The 23,271-nt window shown below is 61.4% G+C and overlaps 2 protein-coding genes across 5 annotated transcripts; both read left to right on the forward strand.

Annotated features, from left to right (window-relative positions):
* Positions 1-579: 579 nt before the first annotated feature.
* On the forward strand, positions 580-11,772 carry CASC3 (CASC3 exon junction complex subunit). Of its 4 annotated transcripts, none has more exons than XM_065699107.1 (14): positions 580-868; positions 1,734-1,761; positions 2,075-2,112; positions 3,485-3,643; positions 3,730-3,881; positions 4,082-4,258; positions 4,463-5,157; positions 6,679-6,746; positions 6,975-7,089; positions 7,656-7,754; positions 8,508-8,722; positions 10,349-10,471; positions 10,621-10,697; positions 11,340-11,772. In XM_065699107.1, the coding sequence occupies exons 1-13, from the start codon at positions 599-601 to the stop codon at positions 10,654-10,656; spliced, it is 2,175 nt and encodes a 724-aa protein (XP_065555179.1). In that variant the 5' UTR covers positions 580-598; the 3' UTR covers positions 10,657-10,697; positions 11,340-11,772. The 4 variants fall into 4 exon arrangements, with proteins under 4 accessions (XP_065555179.1, XP_065555180.1, XP_065555178.1 ...); XM_065699108.1 differs by having other exon boundaries at positions 10,634-10,697; XM_065699106.1 differs by lacking the exon at positions 10,621-10,697.
* Positions 11,773-15,113: 3,341 nt separating this feature from the next.
* RAPGEFL1 (Rap guanine nucleotide exchange factor like 1) lies at positions 15,114-22,606 on the forward strand. The gene is made up of 15 exons (XM_065699158.1): positions 15,114-15,489; positions 17,073-17,151; positions 17,549-17,681; positions 17,767-17,864; positions 18,018-18,130; positions 19,461-19,628; positions 19,704-19,801; positions 19,908-20,030; positions 20,153-20,331; positions 20,425-20,515; positions 20,747-20,797; positions 20,936-21,023; positions 21,115-21,179; positions 21,388-21,442; positions 22,479-22,606. Exons 1-15 carry the CDS (start codon positions 15,114-15,116, stop codon positions 22,601-22,603), a joined length of 1,842 nt encoding a protein of 613 aa, XP_065555230.1. The 3' UTR covers positions 22,604-22,606.
* Positions 22,607-23,271: the final 665 nt, after the last annotated feature.

Below are 23,271 nucleotides of genomic sequence, written 5' to 3' on the forward strand. Positions count from 1 at the left end.
AATTTGCCTGAAACCTGAAATTTGCCTAAAAACCTGAAATTTGCCTCAAAACCTGAAATTTGCCTCAAAAACCTGAAATTTGCCTGGAAAACCTGAAATTTGCCTGGAAAACCTGAAATTTGCTTGGAAAACCTGAAATTTGCCTGGAAAACCTGAAATTTGCCTGGAAAACCTGAAATTTGCCTGGAAAACCTGAAATTTGCCTGGAAAACCTGAAATTCGGTACAAAACCGAAAAGTGCTTTGAGAAACCGGACATTTGCGTCGAAAATTTGAAGTTTTGGGGGGGGTCACGTGGGGGTTGTTTTGGCTTGGGTTTTTTTTTTTTTTTAAATTTCGCTGTTTATTTTTGATATTTTTTTATTTACGATAAAAGAACCGCGAGCCCGCCCTCCCGCGCGCGACGTCACTTCCGCCGCCGTCTGACGTCGGCTCGTGGCCCGGCGCTCGCCTGCCCCCTGCCGGGCAGAGAGGCACGCGCGTCGGAATGGAGCGAGGCGGCGCTGACGCAAAGGCTGCCGGGACGGCGGTGGCGTCACCCGCCGCGGGGCCTGCCGGGAGTTGTAGTCCGTCCCGGCGTGCCCCGCGCCTTGGCCAAGATGGCGGACCGGCGTCGGCAGCGCGCCTCGCAGGACAGCGAGGACTCGGACTCGGACTCGGCCGCCTCCGACAGCGGCGCCTCGGCCGCCAGCGCCGCCCGCTCCCCATCGCGCTCCGGCTCCGGGTCCCGCTCCGGGTCCCCGCGGCCGCAGCACCGCCCTCCGCGGGGCGCCGCCGGAGCCCTCAGCGCTGGGCCCCGGGGCCGCGGCGGCGCCGCCGCCGAGAGCGCTGCGGGGGGAGCGGCCAAGAGCGCGGCCGAGTCCGAGTGTGTGAGTGCGGGTGTGCGGGGCGGGCCCCGGGTGGCGGCGGGGCTGCGCTGGGTCCCGCACTTGGGCTTCCCTTAGAGCCGGGCTCCAGCGCCCGACGGGGCCGGGTCCGTGCGGCGGGTGCAGGTGCGGGTTTGCTGCCCTCTTCCCTCATGGATCCGCCCTGAGCGGCCTCCCCTATGGAGGGGGAACCTTTTGAGGGAGGTTTTGGTGCTGCTGCCCCGCGCCGTGGGGCTCCGGCCCTGGTCCGGATGCGAATTCCTCCCATCCTGGGTTCCTGTGCCGGTTATTCCACGTTTCCCCCCCAGTTTTGGGGTTTTCCCCCATTAGCACGTTGTCTGGATTGGATCTGGGGTTGTTTTTACTGCACAGGTTGAGCAATGCGTTCTTTTACCTAAAAACTTCCAGATCTGAGCTGCTCCGCTTCGCCTGGTCCATGATTCCGTGAGCCAGCTGCTTGTCCAGGGTGCGGGGCTGTGCTCCTGTCACTGGAATCTTGAGGACGTGCTCAGCATCTATTCCGTATTCCTGCTTTAAGGAATCCTCCTGGAGCTGCCTTGTATGGCCCTCGTTACTGAGGGAAAGGCCCTGGCATTGTTGGCATCGCTCTTTCCCTTCTAAGCTCTCCCGCACTTGACACAGTTTGTGCTGGTTTCTTCTTGAGCTGCTTTAGAAAGACCTAAGGAAAAGGCATTGGGAACCATGGGTTTGTTTCTTTCCTGCTCGCTGGAGCTGAACTTCCCAGGGCGGATGCGATAGGACCAGAGCCAGCCTTTGTTGGGATTGTGTGTGGGATGGTGGGATGATAGCGGGACTGGGCTGCTGACCTCCCCCTCTGCTAACCTGCCTTTTTCTCCCTCTGCCGCAGGAAAGCGAGGATGGCATCGAGGGAGACGGTGAGTAACGACTTCCTGGCTGTGCTGTCCGTGTGCCAAATGGGAAACCTGGACAAAACACCTTCTCCCGTGGCCCTGTAGTTGGTGCAGTCCCAAATATGAACTCATAACAGTGGGCAAAGAGTGGGTGCAGGGCCAGAAAGCCCCAAACTCATCCTTGCTTCCTCCTGTGCTGGCAATGGGGTTTGCTGGGGACACGCTGGTGCTGGCTGCTGCCTTGGAGAGGGGGTTCTGTGCCCTTCTGCTTGTTACACTCACAGAGAAGCTGCATTTCTGCTCCTGCCCTAACACCCAACTCTTGTCTCCCCTGCAGCTGTGCTCTCGGATTATGAAAGCGCCGAAGACTCAGAGGTAAGAGCAGTCTCTGTCCTGGTGTTCTGCCCAGTGTTTGCACCTCACGTAATCAGCACAAACCCCAGTTTGTGTCCCATGTTTCCCACCACCCTGTTGGCAGCATTGCCTTTGTCTCAAGGTACCAGCAGTGTGGTCACTGCCACCACTGCAGGCCCCTCACTGGTGGTTCCCTGTGTACAGAGAAGCCGCTGTGCTGCTGGGGTGGCTGTGGGACCGGTGTGTTTGGGATACTGGGAGCCATGGGCCAGAAGGGTGTGGAAAGAAGCGGAGGATGCGTGTTGGGTTGAAGCATCCCTGTGTGTGGCAGCTGGAAGGGGAATGTGCCCCGGGAGTGTCAACAGCTCTGTGCTGGGTGTATGTGGAGGAAATCCCACCTGAACCCCCCTGCCTGTGCCCTGTGGCTGAGGTTTTTAGCTCAGAACAGCAAGTTTACCGTTTCCAGGCAGTTTAGAGAAGTGGTTTCTACTGATGGCGATGAAGGTTTTCTAGTGGGAGCCCTTCTCTTGAAGCAGCTGGTTTGGGGATCTGGAGGGGTGCAGCAGTTAAAGACACCACAGGACAACAAGGCAGATGAAATCAAAGCTCCTAGGGCTGTACTTTGTCAATTAATCTGTGTCATTAATGAGGAGGCTGCAGAGGTGGCACATGGAGGGGAAGGGGCAGCTCCCAGTGTTCACCGTGCAGCAGCTCTTCATGCCTGGAAAGCTGCATGGAGGCTCCCAGTCACCCTGGTACACGTTGCAGGGGGTATTGCATCACTGCTGTGCCAGGATGACTCTGTTCCTGTGCCTAAAAATAATGCCCTGTCTGGGCTTCCCCAGCGTAAACAAAAGGAGCAGTTGATGTGCAAATACGCTGTGTTGAAAGAGAAAAACAGAGCAGTCTTTTTGTTAATCACACGGGGCTATTTTTAGTGTGGGTTCAGCCTCAGCAGGGCTTGCAGGCTCCTGGAGGGTGAAACCAGGTCAGCTCCTGCGAGCAGAGAGCTCCCAGTGACTCAGCTGAGTGACTCCAGGGAATCTGGAAGCGGCGCTGGCTGGGGCCGGGCCCTGGCGTGGGAAGGAAGGGATGGTCCAAGGGCCCTCGCTCGCTGTCTCCCTGCCTTTGCCATGGAGCTGGTCCCAGCCCGGAAAGCCAGACTGCTGGACCTGATAGGGATGGGGAGAGGGGGTGGGTTTGGTTTGCTTTTTCCATTAAAATTCAGGGATGAGAAGGATCTTAAGAGCTAGTCCACTGCTTTGAGAGGGGCAGGTCTCAACAACTGGAACAAGGGCAGTTCCCCACACTCCAAATGTGGGGACTTGTGTGGGGAAGTTCCTGGGGAAGCTGTTGCTAAATGTCTGTGTTAGAGTAACTGAGGCTCTCTCAGGCAGAGGAAGAGGATTACAGTGAGGAAGAAAGTGCCAAAGTAGAACTGAAGCAGGACAGTAATGATTCCTCTGGATCAGCGGCGAAAGCGGAGAAAGGGGATGAGAAACCAGACCCTAAGGGTGCTGTGACTGGTGAGAGGCAAAGCGGGGACGGGCAGGTAGGTGTTAAGCATGGGTTCTTTGGGCCAGGGTGAGGCTTCTCACAGGGGGACTGCTGTAGTGGTGAGAGCTGTGATTTTGACAGGAGAGCACTGAACCCGTGGAGAATAAAGTTGGGAAGAAGGTTCCCAAGCACCTGGATGACGATGAGGATCGGAAGAACCCAGCTTATATCCCACGGAAAGGGCTATTCTTTGAGCATGACCTCCGAGGGCAGACGCAGGAGGAGGAGGTCAGGTATGTGAGCATCCCCCGTAGGTAAGGGCTCTAAACTGACAGAGGGGAGACTGAGATGAGCTCTTGGGCAGAAGTGGGGGGGGTGAAAGAAATGCGGTCTCCTGTGCCCGCCCAGCCCTAGAACCACTTGGTCTCTGGGCATGGGACTGGTGGAAGCTGCCACATTTCCTCTGTGACAACTTCTGGTGTGCCTGTTCCAGGCCAAAGGGTCGTCAGCGGAAGCTGTGGAAGGATGAGGGCCGCTGGGAGCATGACAAGTTCCGGGAGGACGAGCAAGCCCCCAAGACCAGGCAGGAGCTGATCGCGCTCTATGGCTACGACATCAGATCAGCGCACAACCCTGACGACATCAAGCCAAGGAGGATGCGCAAACCGAGGTGAGCAGCAAAGTCAAACTGGAGCTGGCTTCTCCCAGAGGGAGACAGGTCTGAAATCCCAAAGTGGGGAAGCCCTCTTGATGGCATTGGTCTCTGAGGTGTGACCTTGGTCCTGGGATCTCTGGACATCCTGGAGAGGGTTTCCCTGTGGTACCTTTCACCAGGAATTTGTTTCCAGTTGTTTGTACTGTTTTTCCCCCTCAGGTTTGGGAGTCCTCCTCAGCGAGATCCAAACTGGTCCAACGAGAGGCCCAGTAAGCCCCCAAGGCACCAAGGTGCAGACAGCACTTCAGCTCCCCCACGAACCTTCACCAACAGGAGCTCTGCAGGGACAGGGAGGATGCCCCCACCTAGGAATTACCCAAGGCTGGGTGGCTACAAAGAGACCCGTCCGGGCTACCGCGCTTCGGAAGCCAGCATCCAGCATTTGTCTCGGAACAGTGAGCAAATGAAACAGGAGAGCAGCTACCGAGGGAAGCGCGCAGAGCAGAGCCCACCAAGGGACAAGTCACCTGAGGTGGAAGCAGCACACGTCCACAGCAGCCCTGTAAGGGAGGAGGTTGCTTTGGAAAACCAAGCCACAGCTGCAGATGCTGCCCAGCCACCACCTGACAGACCAGTTGAAAAGAAGTCTTATTCCCGGGCAAGAAGGACCAGAATCAAAGCTGGGGATGCAGGGAAGCTGGCAGATGAAGTGCCCGCGTCGGAAGGGCTGGCTCCTGTGCCTCCAAAACCCGTGCAAGCTGAGACATCCCTCCCACCAGCCAAGAGCAGCAATTGGGAGTCACCAGTAGAATCCAGCTTGGATGGACTCGAGCAAGAAATGACCCAAATGAATCTCGCTGAGCAGAACTGGGCACCAGGGCAGTCTCAGTTCATACAGCCCCGGGAGCTGAGGGGTAAGTGGGTGCTGCCTGTTGGCTTTCGGCTGCAGCCAAACACAGTAGACAGGCAGAGCTGAACTGTGTCTGCCTCAGTCTTGAGGTGGATCCAGGACAGGGATGCTGAGAAAGTGCAGTAGAGGTGGTTAGAGGGGACAGAATAGAAGAGAAGAGGGGACTTTGGGAATCACAGTGGGACCGGCTGCTGCAGCCAGAGTCATTGTTCAGGAGATGAGGAGCCTTGTGTTCACTTGGTGGGTAGGGTGATGGATAACCGGGCTCCTGTAGTGTCCTGCTAGGAGCAGGGGGGAGCTTTCCTCTGTTTATCAGTGTAGTTCCTAGCGTTGGGATTTCGTTGGCCCTAGCTAAGGCCTGGCTGGGATTGGCAAATGAATTTGTGCCTCGTAGGAGGAAGCTGCTCCATTTGCAGCAGCCGGAGGGATTCGAGGCAGAGTTACCCTGTGTGAGCTAAGGACTGAGTTCTAGTTGAGCATCCATGCAAGAGGTCACTCAGGTATAATTATCCCTTTGCAGAATGAGAATCTTTTCTGGGGACTGTTGGAGTTCTTCCCAAGGGAAATAAAACTGGAGCAAGGAGAAGAAAGCAGCTCACTGCTTTCATAAGCATCTCTTGAGGTTTAGGTCGTGAAACCATAAGTCATCTTGTACTCATGCGACTGGCAAGAGCTTTGTGTGAAGACTCTCGGTCTTGACTGTGGATGTGAGGAGACAGGCTTTAAATGTGTCAGTGGGATGAGGGTTCCAACATGCTGTGCTCTGCAGCTGAGATCATAGACTCCTTTTTTTTATGCTTAAAAATAAAACATCTTCACAGATTTACCACGAGACAGCTCCAGACTGCAGTAGGAGACTACTTTGTCAGAAGGACATCCTACTCCACTGTCCCTTTTGTTGCCTCGTAGCAGAGAAGGCAGTATTTTGGGAGGCCTTTGGCTGGCACGGGCTGTGTGCCCATGCATGTGTTTGCAGTACGAGTGATCCGTGGGCACTTCCACTGTTTGTTTTGTCCACTTTGGCTCCCTTGGGATCACCTGGGATTAGCTTGGCACCGTGCTTTTAAACGTGTGCCAGAACTTTGTTGTTTGGATTAAAAGGAGCCCGTGCTAAAAGTGGTTACACCCTGGAGAGGGTTTAAACTGCAGCTTACCCGGTCCCGTGTGGCTCCTTGTTTCTGCTCTGAAGAGATCCTTGTCTCAGCAGGAACGGGGCTTATAGGTCAGGAGCTGGATTTCAGGCTGAGGACTTCTCTTTGTTAGCAAGATTTCAAAGGTGTTGAGCAGCATGGGTGATTGTAGAGTGACACGACAGCTCCTCATCTGTACTGAAACATTGCACATGGTAGCTGAGGAGATGAGGTTGTCAGAAGGTTCCTTGTCAGGAAGGCAAGAGCTCTACCTATTGGTAGTACAATCACGTCCCCAGGCTGCCGCCACCTCCTGGTATCTCCCTTGTTGGGTGAGGTGGCTCTTTCCTTCGGAGTAAATGCAAACCATAATAACCAGTTTGTTTCTTCCTCAGGTATTCCTAACCACCATATGCACGTGGGAACTGGGCCACCGCCTCAGTTTAACAGGATGGAGGAAATGGTAAAGCATGTTGCGGGGAGCGTGACTCTTGCTTTTAGAAGTGCAGGAGCCTGGCATGGCATGCAGTTGTTTCTGGGTTGTGGTAATTAGAGGCTGCCTGTGACACCTCAGCCTTTCCCTTTTGTGGGTGTTCCCAGTTGTTGCTGTGTGACCCAGATTAGAGCTTTGCAGGGGCTGGGAAGGGCTGGGGGGTTCCTGACCCTCACCGATGCCTTTGGACTCTTTCAGGCCGTGCAGGGGGGCCGTGTCAAACGCTACTCGTCGCAGCGGCAGAGAGCACCGGTGCCAGAGCCTGCCCCCCCCATGCACATCAGCATCATGGAAGGGCACTACTATGACCCACGTGAGTGCTTCCGTCCTGCTCCCGAGGCTCTGTGTGTGCCTGGACCTGAGCAGCTGGAGCAGGATTCGCTCCACTCCTGTTAGGGTCGGGGGCTTTGTCATTGTCTCAGACAGTAAATTGAAAGGTGGCTCTGAGCCTCCCTGCTTGGTGCTGTAACCCACTGGAATAGAATCAGTGTTACCACCTCCCCTCTCTGGTCTCTAGGACACCGCTTTCCTTTACGAAAACTAGGATTTAAAATTAACTTGAAATCAGAGCAATGCCTTTGACATTTAAGAGCAGGGAGAATTACAGAACAAGGCTGAGGATGCATGAGGAATTTACTCCGGCATTTAAAGTGCAAGAGAAGAAATTCCCTGAGTATTCTCCTGCTTTGTAAAAGGAGCAGGAGGCTTTTCTGTTGGGAGCGTGTAGCATCTGTCAGCCTGGTAGACTGCGTGTGCCGATGGGAATGTGGCTTGCAGCACAGCATCTTGTCACCGTGGCTGGTTGGGGCGGGCATGTGACTTGCTGCAGTAGAACAAAACTGGTTGGAGCTTTTCCTTACCAACTGTTGTGTGTTGCAGTACAATTCCAGGGACCAATCTACACCCACAGTGAGAGCCCAGCCCCGCTGCCGCCCCAGGGGATGATCGTACAGCCAGAAATGCACCTCCCTCATCCAGGTGAGGAGCCAGCTTCCCGGCATGGGGCATGATAGCGATGTGATTGTGCTCAGCTTGTACCAGGGAGAGCACATAAGTCTGGTTCCACACAGCCTCTTGTCACTGGGGGAAACCATTTTGCCTGCTTCTGCAGCATGGAAGAGACCTGCTTGCCTCATGCACTGGGAGGCTGAATCAGTATAAATTTAAAGGGAAGAAAAATGGGCATTTCTGGCCCTTGCAGCCAGCACAGGACTGAGGGGATCTGACTGGTTCGGCAGGCTCTAGCGGGATGTCTGCATGTCCTGCACAGACCTTCCTGCCTGAGCTGCTTCCCCTTCAGTGGGGCGCTTGGCTCTGCCAGGTGCTGTGCCCGGCTGGTTCTTCAGTCCCTGATGCTTCTAGATCAGAGAAGAAAAGCAGAAACGAGAGCTGTTGAGTTGGCATTTCCCCATCTTCCCACAAAAACTGCTTCCTGTGAAGGGGATGGGATGTGCTGACCTGGGGCTGTGGCTGGTCCAGGGAATTGGGACCCCGCGCTGGGGAAGAAACTGTGCTCCAGTGTGCTGAGAAGCGCTTTCTCCTTCCCCTTCTCCTCCCTCCTCTTCCCCTTCTCCTTCTTCATCCCCTTCTCCTTCTTCATCCCTTTCTCCGCCCTCCTCTTCCCCGTCTTCCTTCTCCTCCCTCCTCCTCCCCCTCTTCCTTCTCCTCCCTCCTCCTCCCCCTCTTCCTTCCCCCCCACACCACACTAAGCATGTTCTCCTCTCATCCCAGGTTTACATCCCCACCAGACGCCAGCCCCCATGGCAAACCCTGGGCTGTACCCTCCGCCCGTCTCCATGCCCCCGGGGCAGCCCCCGCCGCAGCAGCTGCTGGCACCAACTTACTTCTCCCCTCCTGGAGTCATGAATTTCGGGAATCCTGGCTATCCCTACCCGCCGGGAGCGCTGCCCCCTCCGCCCCCTCCTCATCTCTATTCCAACACGCAGGTAAGCAGCTGCGCTGCACAGCCCGCCCTGAGCAGGAGCTGTCGAAGGCAGATGGGATCCTCTGGAGTGTGGATATTCCCTCTGGATTGCTGGGAGAGGATGTGGAGCAGCTGGGCTGCTCTGTGGTGGGAGGTTGTTCACTGTCATCCCTCTCCCTGTTTGGGGTGGGTAACTGAAAAGGATGACAGCTGCGTGGGGACCTCATAGCAGCCTTCCAGTATCTGAAGGGGGCCTATAGGGATGCTGGGGAGGGACTCTTCGTCAGGGACTGTAGTGACAGGACAAGGGGTAATGGGTTAAAACTGAAACAGGGGAAGTTTAGATTGGATCTAAAGAGGAAATTCTTTCCTGTTAGGGTGGTGAGGCCCTGGAATGGGTTGCCCAGGGAGCTTGTGAGTGCTCCATCCCTGGCGGTGTTCAAGGCCAGGTTGGATGAAGCCTTGTGTGGGATGGTTTAGTGTGAGGTGTCCCTGTCCATGGCAGGGGGGTTGGAACTGGATGATCTTGAGGTCCTTTCCAACCCAAACTATTCTATGATTCTATGATTCTGTGACAGCCATGGCTGCTGTACCCTGAAACGAGGGCCTAGTGGATGAAATGCCTGTATTGGTGGGTCTGAGAGTTGAGGCCTTCTCCTACAGGACAGGGGAGCAGCCCACTGGGAGCCTGTGACCTTTTACATCCCCTCCAAGCCCATGTTAAGCAAAGACCACCTTGAAAATAGAACCTGCCCCATCCCTGGCAGTGTTCAAGGCCAGGTTGGACGGGGCTTGCAGCAACCTGCTCTAATGGAAAGTGTCCCTGCCCGTGGCAGGGGGTTGGAATTGCATCAGCTTTAAGGTCCCTTCCAACACAAACCAGTCTGTGAAAATGGCTTTGGAAGCCCTTTCCATTTGAGATGGGGGCAGGAGGCTGGAAAGTGCCCGGTGCTATTCCTTGGAAAGCCCTCGGTGTGTGCAGCGCGGGGCTGGCTTTTCCTGCTCCGTGTCCCACCTCTGTGTCCGCAGAGCTGCTGGGCAGGGAGGAGGAGCAGCCCTCTGCTCCCGGGAGCACACGGCTGACACGCAGTGGCAGGCGGGAGAGATGCACGTTCCCAAGCCCTGCAACCTTTCTGACCTTCCCTGCGTCCATCCCACTGCCCTGGCAGGAACCAGCCTGGTTTAGGGGCAAGATCCCGAGCCCCCTGCAGCTGGAGGCGATCTGGGTGTGATGAGGAGCCCATTACCTGCCTTGCCCATGCAGAAAACTAGTAGCTGCTGCTGTTGCAGAGCACAGATGTTCTGTGGCAGCTGGGAAACTGGGGGGGGGGGGGGAAGGAAACCCATCTGTGAACTTCAGTCTGATGTGGCTGTGGGCTGCTGCAGCCTGGCCCTGCCCCGAGGCCCTGGTGAGGGGCACGGGGTAAGTGAGGGTCCTCTGTGAGGGGTAAGTGCTGCTGTTCTTTGTGACCTTGTGGAGCACAGCACAAACCGAGCCCGGTCCCTCTGTGACTGCTCTCACCTTCGGTGCCCGGTGGTGGCATCTTGTCACAGGCCAGCTTTGTGCCGTAACACGTGGTGCTGTCACAGCGGATGCAGGTTTCTGTGTCCCCCCAGCACTGACCCTTCTGCTCTCTGGGGAGCGCAGGCCCAGTCCCAGGTGTATGGAGGGGTCACCTACTACAACACTGTCCAGCAGCAAGTGCAGCCCAAGCCTTCTCCTCCTCGAAGGACATCCCAGCCCGTGACTATCAAGCCACCACCTCCCGAGGTACCATCCCCTGCACACGAGCCCATGCATGTGTGATGCTGAGCCCTCGGGGCGTGCGCGGGGCTGCAGTCTCCCTCTCCCATCCCATATAACGCGCTGTTCCAGGGAAGTCTTAACCTGTCTGATCTTTGACATGTCCCATACTTCAGCTTCTCGTTGCAGGTGGTAAGCAGGGTTCCAGTTAAGTTGAGTTTCTAAATACTTTAAAACTAAACCCGCATAAAAAGTAAGTCCAAAGTTGACTCTTGCTTGTTTTGTTTTGTTTTATTTGCTCAGGGTAGAGAGCAGAGCACTTTAGAGAGAGAAAAATCCAGTCCTAAGCTAGAAGGCAGTGACTTCTCCTGAAGAGTTAAGAGTCAAGACCTTAGTAGGTAGCTCAGGCAGCAGACTTAAAGGCTTTCCAGAGGCGAGAGCTGTTTCTCTGCGCTGTGAATGGTTTCCTCGCTCCGGTCCTGTGAGCTGTGTGTGTGCCAGGGTGCCACGTGTGTGTTTGGTTTCCTTTCTCCATGCCTTGCTCAGCACGGAGGGAGCCGGGATCACACAACAAGCCCCAGCAGACCTGGGCAGGCTTGTGCCAGTGGTGGCGGGCTGGGGACACGCAGTGCGCGTCGATGCGCTGCGAGGTGCTCTCATCACCTTGATCAGAGCGTTTGAAAGGCCTCGTGATGGGAAGGTGTTTAAGCCTGAGGAGAGCAGGGCTGGAGGGGGCTGGTTGTGCCCACATTGGGCACGGGGGAAGCCGGAGGCATGGGTGGGCGGGCGGTGGTTGTGTTTTGGCACCCGGGTGAGGAGGGTGTTCACTTGCAGCCCCCGCGCTGGTGTTGGTGCAGCCTAAAAACCTCCGCTTCTCCTTCCTCTTCCCCACCAGGACAGCAAAGGAGAAAAAGCCAAGGAGAGGAGCAACACGTAGAGGTGCAGCCATGGGATTCCCGACGCCAGCCTCAGCACCTCGGCAAGGAGGAAGCTCCTGGGGAAAGGCTTCTTCCCTGTGCGTAGGTGAGGCAGCGGAATGAGCTGCACCGTCTCGTGCTCAGGGCCAGGCACCTTCCCCCTCTGGTTTTACCGGTGCCCTCCCACAAATCATCTCGCTGCTGCTGATCTGCCCTCCTTCCCCTCCCTCCCTGCGGAACCAACCCCCAGGGCCTCGGCCGCAAGTTCTCTCAGCTTCTCTCTCCCTTACTAAATGTCTGCCCTTTCCCCTCCCTAGGATGTTAAACTCCATTGGCTTGATTGTGGTCTCTGTTTTTATTTAAGAAATGAACCAGCTCCTTCAGTAAAGCTGATTTGTTTCTTTTTGGGTATGTTGGATCTGTTTGTCTGGCTAATGGGACCGTCACCTCCCCGTCCCCCCATGGAGACAGCTGAGCCATTCATTCTAATTCTCTTTTATAATTAGCAAGTTTATTTCTGCCCTTGTTAAGGCACGGGGAGGGCAGCTGGGCCATCGGGGGCTGTTGGAACGCACTGGCTCTGCAGCCACCACTTAATTTAGAAGCTCCTTCTTTTTGCCGACAAGCCCCGTCGGTAACTTGTGTCTTTGGTGGTTTCTGTCCACGTCTGTGCAAGCTTTCAGCTCCCGGCAATGGGAATCCACGGGCCCAAGCGCGGGGTTCCCCCCTCACCGCTGCTACAGGCACACCCTGCAGAGCAGGGTGAGGTTTCCTCCCGCACCTCTGCCAAATCAGCAGCGGGGAGGGAGGGAGGTTTATGGGCACCCCGGCACCTCGACGCTGCCCGAGCGGCTCTGCCAGCCCACAAACCAGCCAGACGGGGCGAGCAGGGCAGTGATTTGCTCCCAGCACTTGGGTGTTGCTGCTGTGGAAGTGGAAAGGGGGGTGTTGGAACCCGCCCTGACGCATCCAGTATCCAACCTGGGCTCCCAGCCCCAGCAGGAAGCGTTTGCCACCGCGTAAACCAGCGCTCCCCTGGGACCTTGCAGCTTTGGTTTCCCTGCTAGTGCTCGGCAGAGCCATGCGGTGCCGGCTGCAGCAGCATCCCACTGGCTCCCAATCCCGCTCAGGCTTGGCCGTATCCTTGCAGCCGTTGGCAAATTGCATTAGGAAGCTTGGTGAGGGCAGGCTGCCAATTGCTGCCGATCCTGGCTGCATCGAGCATGTGCTGGGGCAGCCTGGGGAGGTGGCAGCTGCTGGCACAGGAGAGCAGGAGCATCCTTGCTCCAAGCAAGTGGCATCTTGGCCTCCCCGTCCCCATCTGCACCAAGGGAGGGTGCCCAGGGCCCACCTGCCCGCTCTCCAGTCCAGCTCTCCTCCTGCATTCCCAGCTTCCCAGCAGAAATCCCTTCTTTGTTCCTTGTTTGTAACTCCGTGCCCTTTTTGTACCTAATCCCAGGCGTCAAAGCAGGAACCCCTCGTGTTCTCCATGTAACCGTTTCTGCCTTAAGGCTGTAAGTGAATCATTGATGTATTGGTCCTGGTGGCTGAACTCCTGGACCTCACAACACTGTGATGGGTTTTGCTTTTGTCTCTTTGGATTCCTGTCCCGTAGAAGTGCACATTTGTAACCGGTGTTGTATCGGCACGCGGATGAGAACATGTGTTAGAAAGCAGCCAGCTCTCTTGTCTCTCTTTCCCTGCACCGCGTGCTTCCAAAGGAGAACCGGCATCCCTTCCCCTGCGCTGCCACGGGCCGGGAGCTGCTCTTCCCTTCCTAGGAGCTGCTGGTGGGACTGGAAGAGCAGCTCCAGCCCTGCCCGGAGCCCAGCGCTGCCCCGGCAGCCTGGCTCAGCGCACTCCGAGCGCCTGCTCCCTGCAGGGGATGAGCAAGTGCTGTGGAGGTGGTGCGGGAGCTGCTGCCTGCGCGCCGCTGCCTCCCTCCAACGCACCTTCCCACGGCAAAACGGGTGCTGGGTGGCACCTACCCCGCTCTGCACCCTCCCTCTGCACCCCAACCGCGTGGGGACCAGCATGGGGGGGGAAGGATGGATCCCCCCCATGCCGGGGCGCTCTCCCCTTCCCCGGATGCAGGGGAGTGGGTTGAGGCGCTGGCTCAGGGAGGGATTTCTCCCTTGGTGTAATCTTTGCCTCCTGCTGTTTTTGAGCAGTGCCTGGAGGCTTCGTGCCCCCCCACCCCTGCTTGCCCGAGCGCCGCTGCAAATGGAGGCGCAGGCTTTGGGAGGGAATCGCCTGCTCCAGATCCCAGCTCGTTAGGAGGAATAACAGCGAATTAATTAAGCCAATAGCTCAGGCTGCTCCAGTGGTGCCCCCGGCCCTGCCGAGCTGGGGGAAGCGAGCTGGGATGAGCCAATGGGCCCGAATCTGGGGCGCGTTCCCTCGGCACGGCACGATGCCGCTTGCACCCAGAGCCAGGCACCCTCCTCTGGCTGGCCCATACAGTGGGGATGGAGGAGCTGCATGGGATTGTTTTTGGGGTCTGGGGTGGGTCAGAAGCGCCATGGGGTGGGGGAGAGCTGTGCCGGGCCGTGCCCATCCCACCAGGGCCCATGCAGTGGAGATGGGGATGTGGGGATGTGTTTTGCTGCTTTCCCACTGCCGCATGGATGGAGTTGCCAAGCAACTGCCGGGTGCAGAGGAAGCAGGAACAAAGCAGGAGCTGCCGGGACCCCCGTACCCCATCCCTTCACCCTTGGGCTCAGCCGCTGTGCCCCCCCCCCCGTCTTTTGCCCCCATCCCACCCTACAGCCGCAGGCTTGCAGGGCATGAACCCGGGCCATGGGGATGTGCAGGTTCCGTCCCCCCGTTGCTGTCCCCACTGTCGCTGTGCCCGGGGGGGTGCGGAGCTGGTTCTGGGGGTGTCAGGGCGCAGGCAGGGACCCGCGGGCTCGGCACCCAGGGGGACGGGGACCCGGCAGCTCAGCCCCGGGCGGGCGCCACGTCCCGCCCTGCCCTGCCCCGGCGCCTGCCCGGTTCCTGCCCCGGCTCCTGCCCCAGCACGCCGGCCCGGCAGCGGCGCGGGGGGGCAGGAGCTGCCCCGACCTGCCCGCCCGGCCCCGGGGGGGCCAGGACCGGGGGGGGGGGGGGAACCCGGCCCCCACCCCCGGCCCTTTCCCACGCTGCGATGGGGGGCAGAGAGCGGGGCCGGGGCAGCTCCGCATCCCCACCGATGGGACACAGGGGAGGGGACACCATGGGGGGGACAATGCGAATGTGTGCCCCAGGGGGCGAGGGGGGGTCGGGGCGTGACACGGATGTGGTACAGTCCATGGGGGGGGGGGGGGGGCGCACACACTGCGCCCCTCGCCGCTGCGGCGGGGGGAGCACAGGCAGTGGGGAGGTGCGGGGGCTCTGCCGACGTGGCCCCGGTGTGTGCCTGATGCCGTGGGGCCGCGTCCGGTGCTGCGGGGCGGGGAGGGGGGTACGGAGGTTGTGAAACGCATCACGGGTGCGGGGCTGCGGCGGGGGAGGGGGGGTCCGGGCCGCGTCCCGGTGCCGGTCCCGGTGCCGGTGCGGCGGGGGCGGGCAGGTGCCGGCGGCGGGGCCGGGGGCGGCGGCGGGGCGGGGCGGCGGGGCGGGCGCTACCGGCGGGGCCGCGGGGCGCAACGCGGGGCGGGCGGGGAGCGGCGCCGGGGCCCGAGCCCGACCGGAGCCGAGCGGAGCCGCCCCGCGCCGCCGCCGCCGCCCATGGCCCCCTGAGCCGCCGCCGCTGCCGCCGCGCCCGGGCGGCCATGAAGCCGCTGGAGAAGTTGCTGAAGAAGCCGGGCTCGCACCTGCCCGCCCGGCCCCCGGCCCCGGCCCCGCGGCGGCAGAGCCTATCGCGCCCGCCCGCATCGCCCGAGGAACCGGCGGGGCCGGCGGGGCCGCAGGCGGGGGGCGAGGGCCGGTGGCTGGAGCTGCGCCCGCCCGAGGCGCCGCTTCGCTCCCCCGAGGACCCATCCCCGGGAGGCGACCGGGACCGGGAGCCACCGAGCCCGGAGCCGCCGCCCGCCGCCCGCTGCTGCTGCGGCTGCGGCCCCGCCGCGCCCGCGCCCCCCGAGCGGCTCCTGACCGCGCTCCTGGAGCGGCTCCCGGCGGGCGGAGCTCACGGCCGCGGCTGCGGAGCAGGTACCGGCGGGGGCGGCGGGCGCGGGGGATGCCCGGTGCGGGCAGCGCGGCCCTGCTGCGCTGCGCTGCGCTGCGGTGCGGTGCGGGAGGCCGGGGGCGATGCGGCGGCGCTGGGGGGGGGAGGATTTGATGGGCGCCCACCCGCTGCCGCCGCGGGATGCGCTGGGGGATGCGGGGTGGGAGAAGGGCGGCGGAAGGCGCCCGGTGCCCGGTGCGGGGCTGGCACCGCGCGGGGTGCGGGTGCGTGCCCGGGTCTGGTGCCAAGGTCAGGCTCGGACCGCGCCGGGCCAAGGCGCGCACGGGTTGGGGTGGGCAGGGTCCCGCCGGGCATCGCCGCGGCGCGGGGGGACCCGTGCGGGGCACGGCGGGGGCTCGGTGGCTGCGCCGGGACCGGACGAGGCCGATTCCGGCCGCCAGCGGGGGCCGCCGCACGGCGCAGGAGCCATCGGTTAATCCCGAACGTCCCGGTGCTAAAATTAACCCCGGTGCGAGCGGCGGAGCCGGGGCCGGGCGGACGCCGCTTCCCTCCGGCACCTGCTTCCCGGTGCCGTCCCGCACCGGCGCCTTGTACCGAGGTGCTGGGGTGCTTTCCGGTGCTGGGTGCCCCCACCCCATGGGGACCCCGCGGGGCTCCCGGGGGGCCGCCAGCCCCGCACCGCAGGGATGCCCCGGGCCGGGGTGCGGTTCCCCCACCGCCACGATGGAGCCTTCGGGAAGGGGCGAGATGGAACTGGCAGCGCTGGGCCCTGCCTGCACCAACACGCTGCCGGGCCCGGCCCTGCGCTGCCTGGGCTGGTGGGGAGCGGGGCAGGAGCCAATGGGGGGGGGGGGGGGGGGTCCAGAGGCTCCCCCCGCAGCCCGGTGTGGGAAACCTGACCCTGTGGCTGCTGCCGAGGGGTGGGGAAACTGAGGCAGGGCTGGGGGCTCCTGCAGCGAGGATGGGGGCTTCGGTTCTTTCTGCACCCCAGGGGAGGGCTGGGGCAGCTGGGGGCGTCCACGCTGCTCCTGCCTGGCCCAGCACTGATAGCGGGTGCTGGACGTGGTGCTGGGGGCCGGGCTGTGCCACAAACTGCTGTGTCCTGCTCTTGGTGGCAGCTTGGATCCCAGGGGCGCTGTGCCCTGGCATGGTGGTACTGGGGGAGCCTCAGCCCCGGCTCGGCACAGATCCATGGCTGGGTTAAAGGGCTGGGGCTTGGGAGATGCTTGAGAGGGCCCCGGGAGGGCCCCTGGTGTCCCATCACTGCGGTGCTGGGGCTTGGGGCACAGCCCTGGGCACCCGTCGGCTGGGACCTGCTCCGGGCCCAGGGTCGAGGGTTGTGCTGGTGCTGGGGAGGGAGCGGTGCCTGGTGCGAAGGTCACTGGGTGCTGGCGCTGATGGGATCACCGCTGGGATCGGCCCCTCGGCTCACCCGGCCAGGCCAGAGCCCCCTCCGGCAGCGGGGGGGGGGGGGTCCCCATGTGTCCTGGTGTCATTGGCATTGCCCCCCTTGGCTGCCCGCTCTGATGGGGGGCAGGACTCCGGGGGTGCTGTTGGGGGCTGTGCGGGGAGGGGTGCCCACTTCTGCCCCCCAATCCCCCCCCAGAATCGCTGCTGGATGACATCGTGCTCACACACTCGCTCTTCCTGCCCACCGAGCGCTTCCTGCAGCAGCTGCACCAGCAATATCCTTGTGGGGGGGGCACGTTGGGGGGGGGCATGAGAAGGGCATCAGAGTGCAATGAGAGTGGGCACAAGGATGCGGTTGGAATGGTCTAAGGTTGGGCATAGGGAGGCCATGGGGATGGTACAGGGTGAACATGAGGGTGCGAGCAGGAGGGCTTCGGGGTGGGTATGAGAGTGCCATGGGGGGGACAAGATGATGGGCACAAGGGTGGGCGCGGAGGGAGGCAGCAGGGTGCTGTGGTGGGAGCAATGAGTGGGGGGATTGGGGCGCCATGGGGCGCACGTATGGGTTCGAGTGCACGGTGGGCAGCGGGATGCCGGCGGGGTGGGCGCAGGGACCCTCGCAGGGGATGCCCGGGGTCCCTCCGTGCCGTGGGGCCTCCTTGACGGTGCCACCTTCGTGCTGCCGCGCTGGGAGGACGGGGCCGGGCTGCGGCGCAAGCGGGCGGTGCTGGCCGTGCTGCTGCACTTCCTCGAGACCTACAAGGGGCTGCTGCAGGAGGAGGAGAGCGCCGGGAAGGTGATCAAGGTGGGTGCCCCCCCTCCATGGACCCCCCCCCATCTCCTCATCCATCTCCATCCCCATCCTGAGCCCCTTTCACCCCCCCCCCCAGGAGCTCTACCTGCTCATCATGAAGGACACGTCCCTGTACCGCGACCTGGAGGATGAGATCCTCAAACTGCACCAGCTCGTGGAGACCGTGGAGCTCAAGTGAGCGGCGAGGACGGGGGGGTCCCTGTGGGTCAGGGAGGGACAAGGAGCTGGGCATCAGCAGCAGCCCTTTGGGAAGGAGCGAGGCCCCGGGGCGGGGGGGGGGGCTCCGGCTGTGCCGCGGCTCCTGCCTGACCCCGGTGCGTGCCGCAGGGTGGCCGACGAGACCCCCCCCCCGAACAAGCAGGTGAAGCCGCTGTTCAGGCACTTCCGCCGCATCGACTCCTGCCTGCAGACGCGGGTGGCGTTCCGCGGCTCCGATGAGAGTGAGCGAGGGGCGGGCTGGGGCTGGGCTGGGGGCTGGATGCAGGGATGGGTACAGGGGTGGGTGCCGGGTGCTGGGATGGGTACAGGGATGGGTGCCGGGATGGGTACCGGGTGCTGGGATGGGGACTGGGTGCTGGGATGGGTACCAGGATGGGTGCAAGGATGGGTGTTGGGTGTCGGGATGGGGGCTGGATGCTGGGATGGGGGCTGGGACGGGAGCTGGGTGTCGGGATGAATGCTGGATGCTGGGATGGGTACGGGGATGGGTACCGGGTGCTGGGATGGGGACTGGATGCTGGGATCGGGACTGGGTGTTGGGATGGATTCTGAATCCTCGGATGGTTGCTGGGATGGGTGCTGGGTGTCTGTATGGATGCAGAATGCTGGGATGGGTGCCAGGATGGGTGCTGGGTGTCGGGAGGGGTGCTGGATGTTGGGATGGGTACCGGATGCTGGGATGGGGGCTGGATGCTGTGATGGGTACCAGGATGGGTGCTGGCATGGGTACCGGGTGCTGGGATGGGGGCTGGGTGTTGGGATGGATTCTGGATCCTCGGATGGGTGCTGGGATGGGTGCTGGGTGTCCGTATGGATGCGGGATGCTTGGATGGGTGCTGGGATGGGTGCTGAATGCTGGAATGGTTTTCGGGTGCCAGGATGGGTGCCAGATTGAGTGCTAGGAGCCAGGATGGGTTTCGGGTGCCAGAATGGGGGATGGGATGGTGGATGGGTGTTGGGATGGATTCTGGATCCTGGGATGAGTGCTGGGATGGGTGCTGGCTGTCCATATGGATGCTGGGATGGGTGCTGGCTGTCCGTATGGATACCGGATTCTGGAATGGGTACTACTGGGTGCTGACATGTGTGCTGGATGCTGGAATGGTTTTCAGGTGCCAGGATGGGTGTCAGGTTGGGTGCTGGGTGCCAGGATGGGTTTCGGGTGCCAGAATGGGGGATGGGATGGGGGATGGGTGTTGGGATGGATTCTGAATCCTGGGATGGGTGCTGGGTGTCCGTATGGATGCTGGATGCTGGGATGGGTGCCGGGATGGGTACTGGGTGCTGGGATGGGTGCTGGATGCTAGAATGGTTTTCAGGTGCCAGGATGGGTGCTGTGTGCCAGGATATGTTTCAGGTGCCAGGATGGGGATTTGGGAATGGGCTAGCTCCCAGATGGGTTTCGTGTGCTGGGATGGATGCTGGGTGCTGGGATGGGTTCCAGGTGCCAGGATGGGTGCTGGGTGCCGGGTTCTCCCCCCGGGCTCGCCAGCGACTGCAATGAGCAGCGCCTGCTCCGTGCCTCAGTTTCCCCATCCCACCTCTCCCCAGTCTTCTGCCGCGTGTACATGCCCGACCACTCGTACGTGACCATCCGCAGCCGCCTCTCGGCCTCGGTGCAGGACATCCTGGCCTCCGTCACCGAGAAGCTGCAGTACTCGGAGGAGCAGAGCGCCCGCGAGGACGCCCTCATCCTCGTCACCGTGGCCTCATCCGGAGGTGCCCGCGGGGCCGGGGAGGTGCTGTGGGCAGGGCCGGGCAGGGGCTGCCTGGGTGCTGACCCTCTGCCTGCAGAGAAAGCCGTGCTGCAGCCCAGCGAGGAGTGCGTCTTCACCACCCTGGGCATCAACAGCCACCTCTTCGCCTGCACCAGGGACACCTTCGACTCGCTGGTGAGCACCGCGTTGCGCTGGGGAGGGAGGGGGTAACACCCCCCCCCCCCCTCTCTCCGTGCTCCATCCCCATCAGAGCATCCCTGTTCCCAACATCCCGTCTCAGGTACCGCTGCCGGAGGAGATCCAGGTGGTGCCAGGGGATACAGAGATCCACCGCGTGGAGCCGGAGGACATCGCCAACCACCTCACCGCCTTCCACTGGGAGCTCTTCCGCTGCATCCATGAGGTCGGGAGGGAGCGGGGGGGGGGGGGGGGGGGGGGTTCGGGGATGGGTTTGCACCGCGGTGTCCCGGGGTTGGGGTGGGTTGGGGGGGGGCTCTGACACGTCTGTGGCTCCATCCGCGGCAGCTCGAGTTTGTGGATTACGTGTTCCACGGGGAACGGGGCCGCCGGGAAACGGCCAACCTGGAGCTGCTGCTGCAGCGGTGCAGCGAGGTGCAGCACTGGGTGGGCACCGAGCTGCTGCTCTGCGAGTCCCTGGGCAAGCGCGCCCATCTCCTCAAGAAGCTCATCAAGATCGCTGCCATGTGAGTGCGGGGATGGGGAGGGGGGGGACGAACGACCGGGAGGGGGGGTCCCCCATCTGCTCCTCACCCTCTGCCCCCCCCCCGCCACCCCAGATGCAAGCAGAACCAGGACATGCTGTCCTTCTATGCCATCGTTATCGGGCTCAACAACGCTGCCATCAGCCGCCTGCGCCTCACCTGGGAGGTAAAGATGGGGGGTGCTCCTGGGACCCCCTGGGTGCTCCTTGCCCCCCCCCCCCGGATACCCCTGGGACCCCTTTGGGTGCACCTGGGACCTCTTAGATGCTCCTGGGCTCCTGTGGATGCTCCCGTGCCCCTATGGATGCTCCTGGCCACCCTCTGGATGCTCCTGGGCCCCTATGGATGCTCCTGGGCCCCTATGGATGCTCATCCCCACCCCTGCGTTGTCTTGCAGAAGCTCCCAGGGAAATTCAAGAACCTGTTCCGGAAGTTTGAGAACCTGACGGTGAGAGGGGCTGGGGGGGGGGGGGGTCAGCACCCAGGGGATGCATCCGTTCCCTATGCCCACTGGTGCCAGTGTGGTGGGGGACCAGGGTGCTGGCACCCCTAGGGAGCTGCTCCCCTTGTTCCCCCCCCCCCCCAGGACCCCTGCAGGAACCACAAGACGTACCGGGAGGTGCTGGCCAAGATGAAGCCCCCCCTCATCCCCTTCGTGCCGCTCATCCTCAAAGGTGAGGGGGGGGCACAGGCTGTGCCCGGAGGGGGCTGCGGTCCCAGTGCTGCCCCATTGGCCCCCCCTCACCCCTCTCTGCTCACCCCCAGATCTCACTTTCCTGCATGAAGGCAGCAAAACCCTCCTGGATGGCTTGGTCAATGTGGAGAAACTGGTGGGTGCCCTTGGGGGGGGGGGGGGGAAGTTGTGAGGCCCCTGGGGTGAAGCTGGGGATGGGGAACCCCATTGAGGGGATGGGAATGGGGGTGCAGAATATGGGTTCCTGGTGATGGGGATGCCCCAGGGCAGGGTCCTGTGGGGGGGTGTGAATGATCCGGGGTGGGGGGGGCCCTGGAGTCTCACCGGGGGTGCTCTGTCCCCAGCACTGCATCGCCGAGAAAGTGAGAACCATCCGGAAGTACCGGAGCCGCCCGCTCTGTGAGTATGGGGCGGGGGGGGGGGGGGGTATGGGCACAGCCCCACATCCCTGCTGCTGCCTCTGGGATGGGGACGTGTCTGCAACCGCATCAGCTCATCTCTGCATCCCTTCATCCCCATCTCTGCATCCCTTCATTGCCACCTCTGCATCCCTTCATTGCCATCTCTGTATCCATTCATCCTCACCTCTGCATCCCTTCATTGCCATCTCTGCATCCCTTCATCCCCATCTCTGCATCCCTTCATCCCCACCTCTGCATCCCTTCATTGCCACCTCTGCATCCCTTCATCCTCATCTCTGCATCCCTTCATTGCCATCTCTGCATCCCTTCATCCTCATCTCTGCATCCCTTCATCCCCATCTCTGCATCCCTTCATCCCCATCTCTGCATCCCTTCATCCCCATCTCTGCATCCCTTTGTCCCCATCTCTGCATCTCTTCATTGCCATCTCTGCATCCCTTCGTCCCCATCTCTGCGTTCCTTCATCCCCATCTCTTCATCTCCATCCCTTCAATCTCTGCATCGCTGCATCCCTTCATCCCTGCATCCCCGTCCCCGCATCCCTGCATCACTTCATTCCCATTCTTCTATCCCCAAATCCCTGCATTCCTGCATCCCCCCATCCCTGTGTTCCCATCCTGGTCCCCTTCCTCCATCCCTCCATCCCTTGTATCACTTTGTTCCCATCCCTTCAACCCTGTATCCCTTCACTCCTGTCCCAACATCCCTGCATCTGCAATTCCCCTTCCCTCTATCCCTGAATCCTCATATCCCCACATCCCTGCATCCCTTCATTCCCATCCCTGCATCCCCATATCCCCACATCCCTTCATTCCAATCCCTGTATTACCATATCCCTGCATCCCTTCATCCCCATCCCTTCATCCCCATCCTTGCATCCTCATCCCCTCATCCCCTTCATGCATCCCTATCCCCCCACCCCTCCATCCCCTCTCATCCCCATCCCTCCATCCCTTCGCTCCTGTCCCTCCATCCCCATGTCCCGTCCCCCCCCCCAACCCCGTTCCCCCCAGGCCTGGAGCTGGAGGCGTCCCCGAGCCAGCTGCAGACCAAGGCGTACGTGCGGCAGCTCCGCGTCATCGACAACCAGAACCTGCTCTTCGAGCTCTCCTTCAAGCTGGAGCCGGGCGGCCAGTGAGGGACCGGGACCCCCCCCCCCCCCAACCGGGGACCCCCATCCCGGGGGATCCCCCCCCCCCCCCCAAACCCGGGGGGCCCGGTGCCCCCCAGCACTGACGCACTTTGGCCTGACGCGGGGTGAGGGGCACAGCCGGGCGCTGCCCCCACCCTCAGCACAATGTGGGGGGGGGACGGACACCCCCGGGCTCATCTCTCCCCCCACTGTCCCCTTGGCACCCCATTGACCCCTTCCATTGACCGGGGTGCAGGGACCCCCCCCCCCCGGATTCTTCTCCCCCCCCCATCTATTTTTGTACGTGCCCCCCCGCCCCCCCCAGACGTGTATATTTTGTACGGAGCCGCCGTCGGGAATTGTACATTTATTTTTTAAGAAAAAGGAGGAAAAAAGAAAAAAAAAAAAAAAAAACCAAACCCAACCCAAAACCCACAAAAAAAACCCAACAATGGGGGGGGGGGGAGGGGGGGTGCGGAGCCCCAATAAACGGCTGTCCCGGCCCCTGTCTGATGATGTCATGGCTGCGGAGCGACGTCATAGCTCTGCCCGGTGACGTCATGCCGGGAGCGACCGAGGCGGGTTTGACCTTCCCAAGATGGCGGCGAGGCGGAAGGACCTTCTCAAGATGGCCGCCAGGCCGGGCCCGTGCGGCCGCCTCACTATGGCGGGGG

Source organism: Lathamus discolor, chromosome 20 (assembly GCF_037157495.1).
Source record: "Lathamus discolor isolate bLatDis1 chromosome 20, bLatDis1.hap1, whole genome shotgun sequence".
In the NCBI taxonomy this organism is placed as follows: domain Eukaryota; kingdom Metazoa; phylum Chordata; class Aves; order Psittaciformes; family Psittacidae; genus Lathamus; species Lathamus discolor.

Excerpts from the sequence above, each read along its gene's own strand:
- CASC3 (XM_065699106.1), top strand. The coding sequence starts at position 599 with ATGGCGGACCGGCGTCGGCAGCGCGCCTCGCAGGACAGCGAGGACTCG. Across the intron at positions 3,882-4,081 it reads ACGCAGGAGGAGGAGGTCAG|GCCAAAGGGTCGTCAGCGGA; the intron begins GTATGTGAGCAT and ends TGCCTGTTCCAG. Across the intron at positions 10,472-11,339 it reads TCAAGCCACCACCTCCCGAG|GACAGCAAAGGAGAAAAAGC; the intron begins GTACCATCCCCT and ends CTTCCCCACCAG.
- RAPGEFL1 (XM_065699158.1), top strand. The coding sequence starts at position 15,114 with ATGAAGCCGCTGGAGAAGTTGCTGAAGAAGCCGGGCTCGCACCTGCCC. Across the intron at positions 17,682-17,766 it reads GCGCCGGGAAGGTGATCAAG|GAGCTCTACCTGCTCATCAT; the intron begins GTGGGTGCCCCC and ends CCCCCCCCCCAG. Across the intron at positions 19,802-19,907 it reads GGGACACCTTCGACTCGCTG|GTACCGCTGCCGGAGGAGAT; the intron begins GTGAGCACCGCG and ends ATCCCGTCTCAG.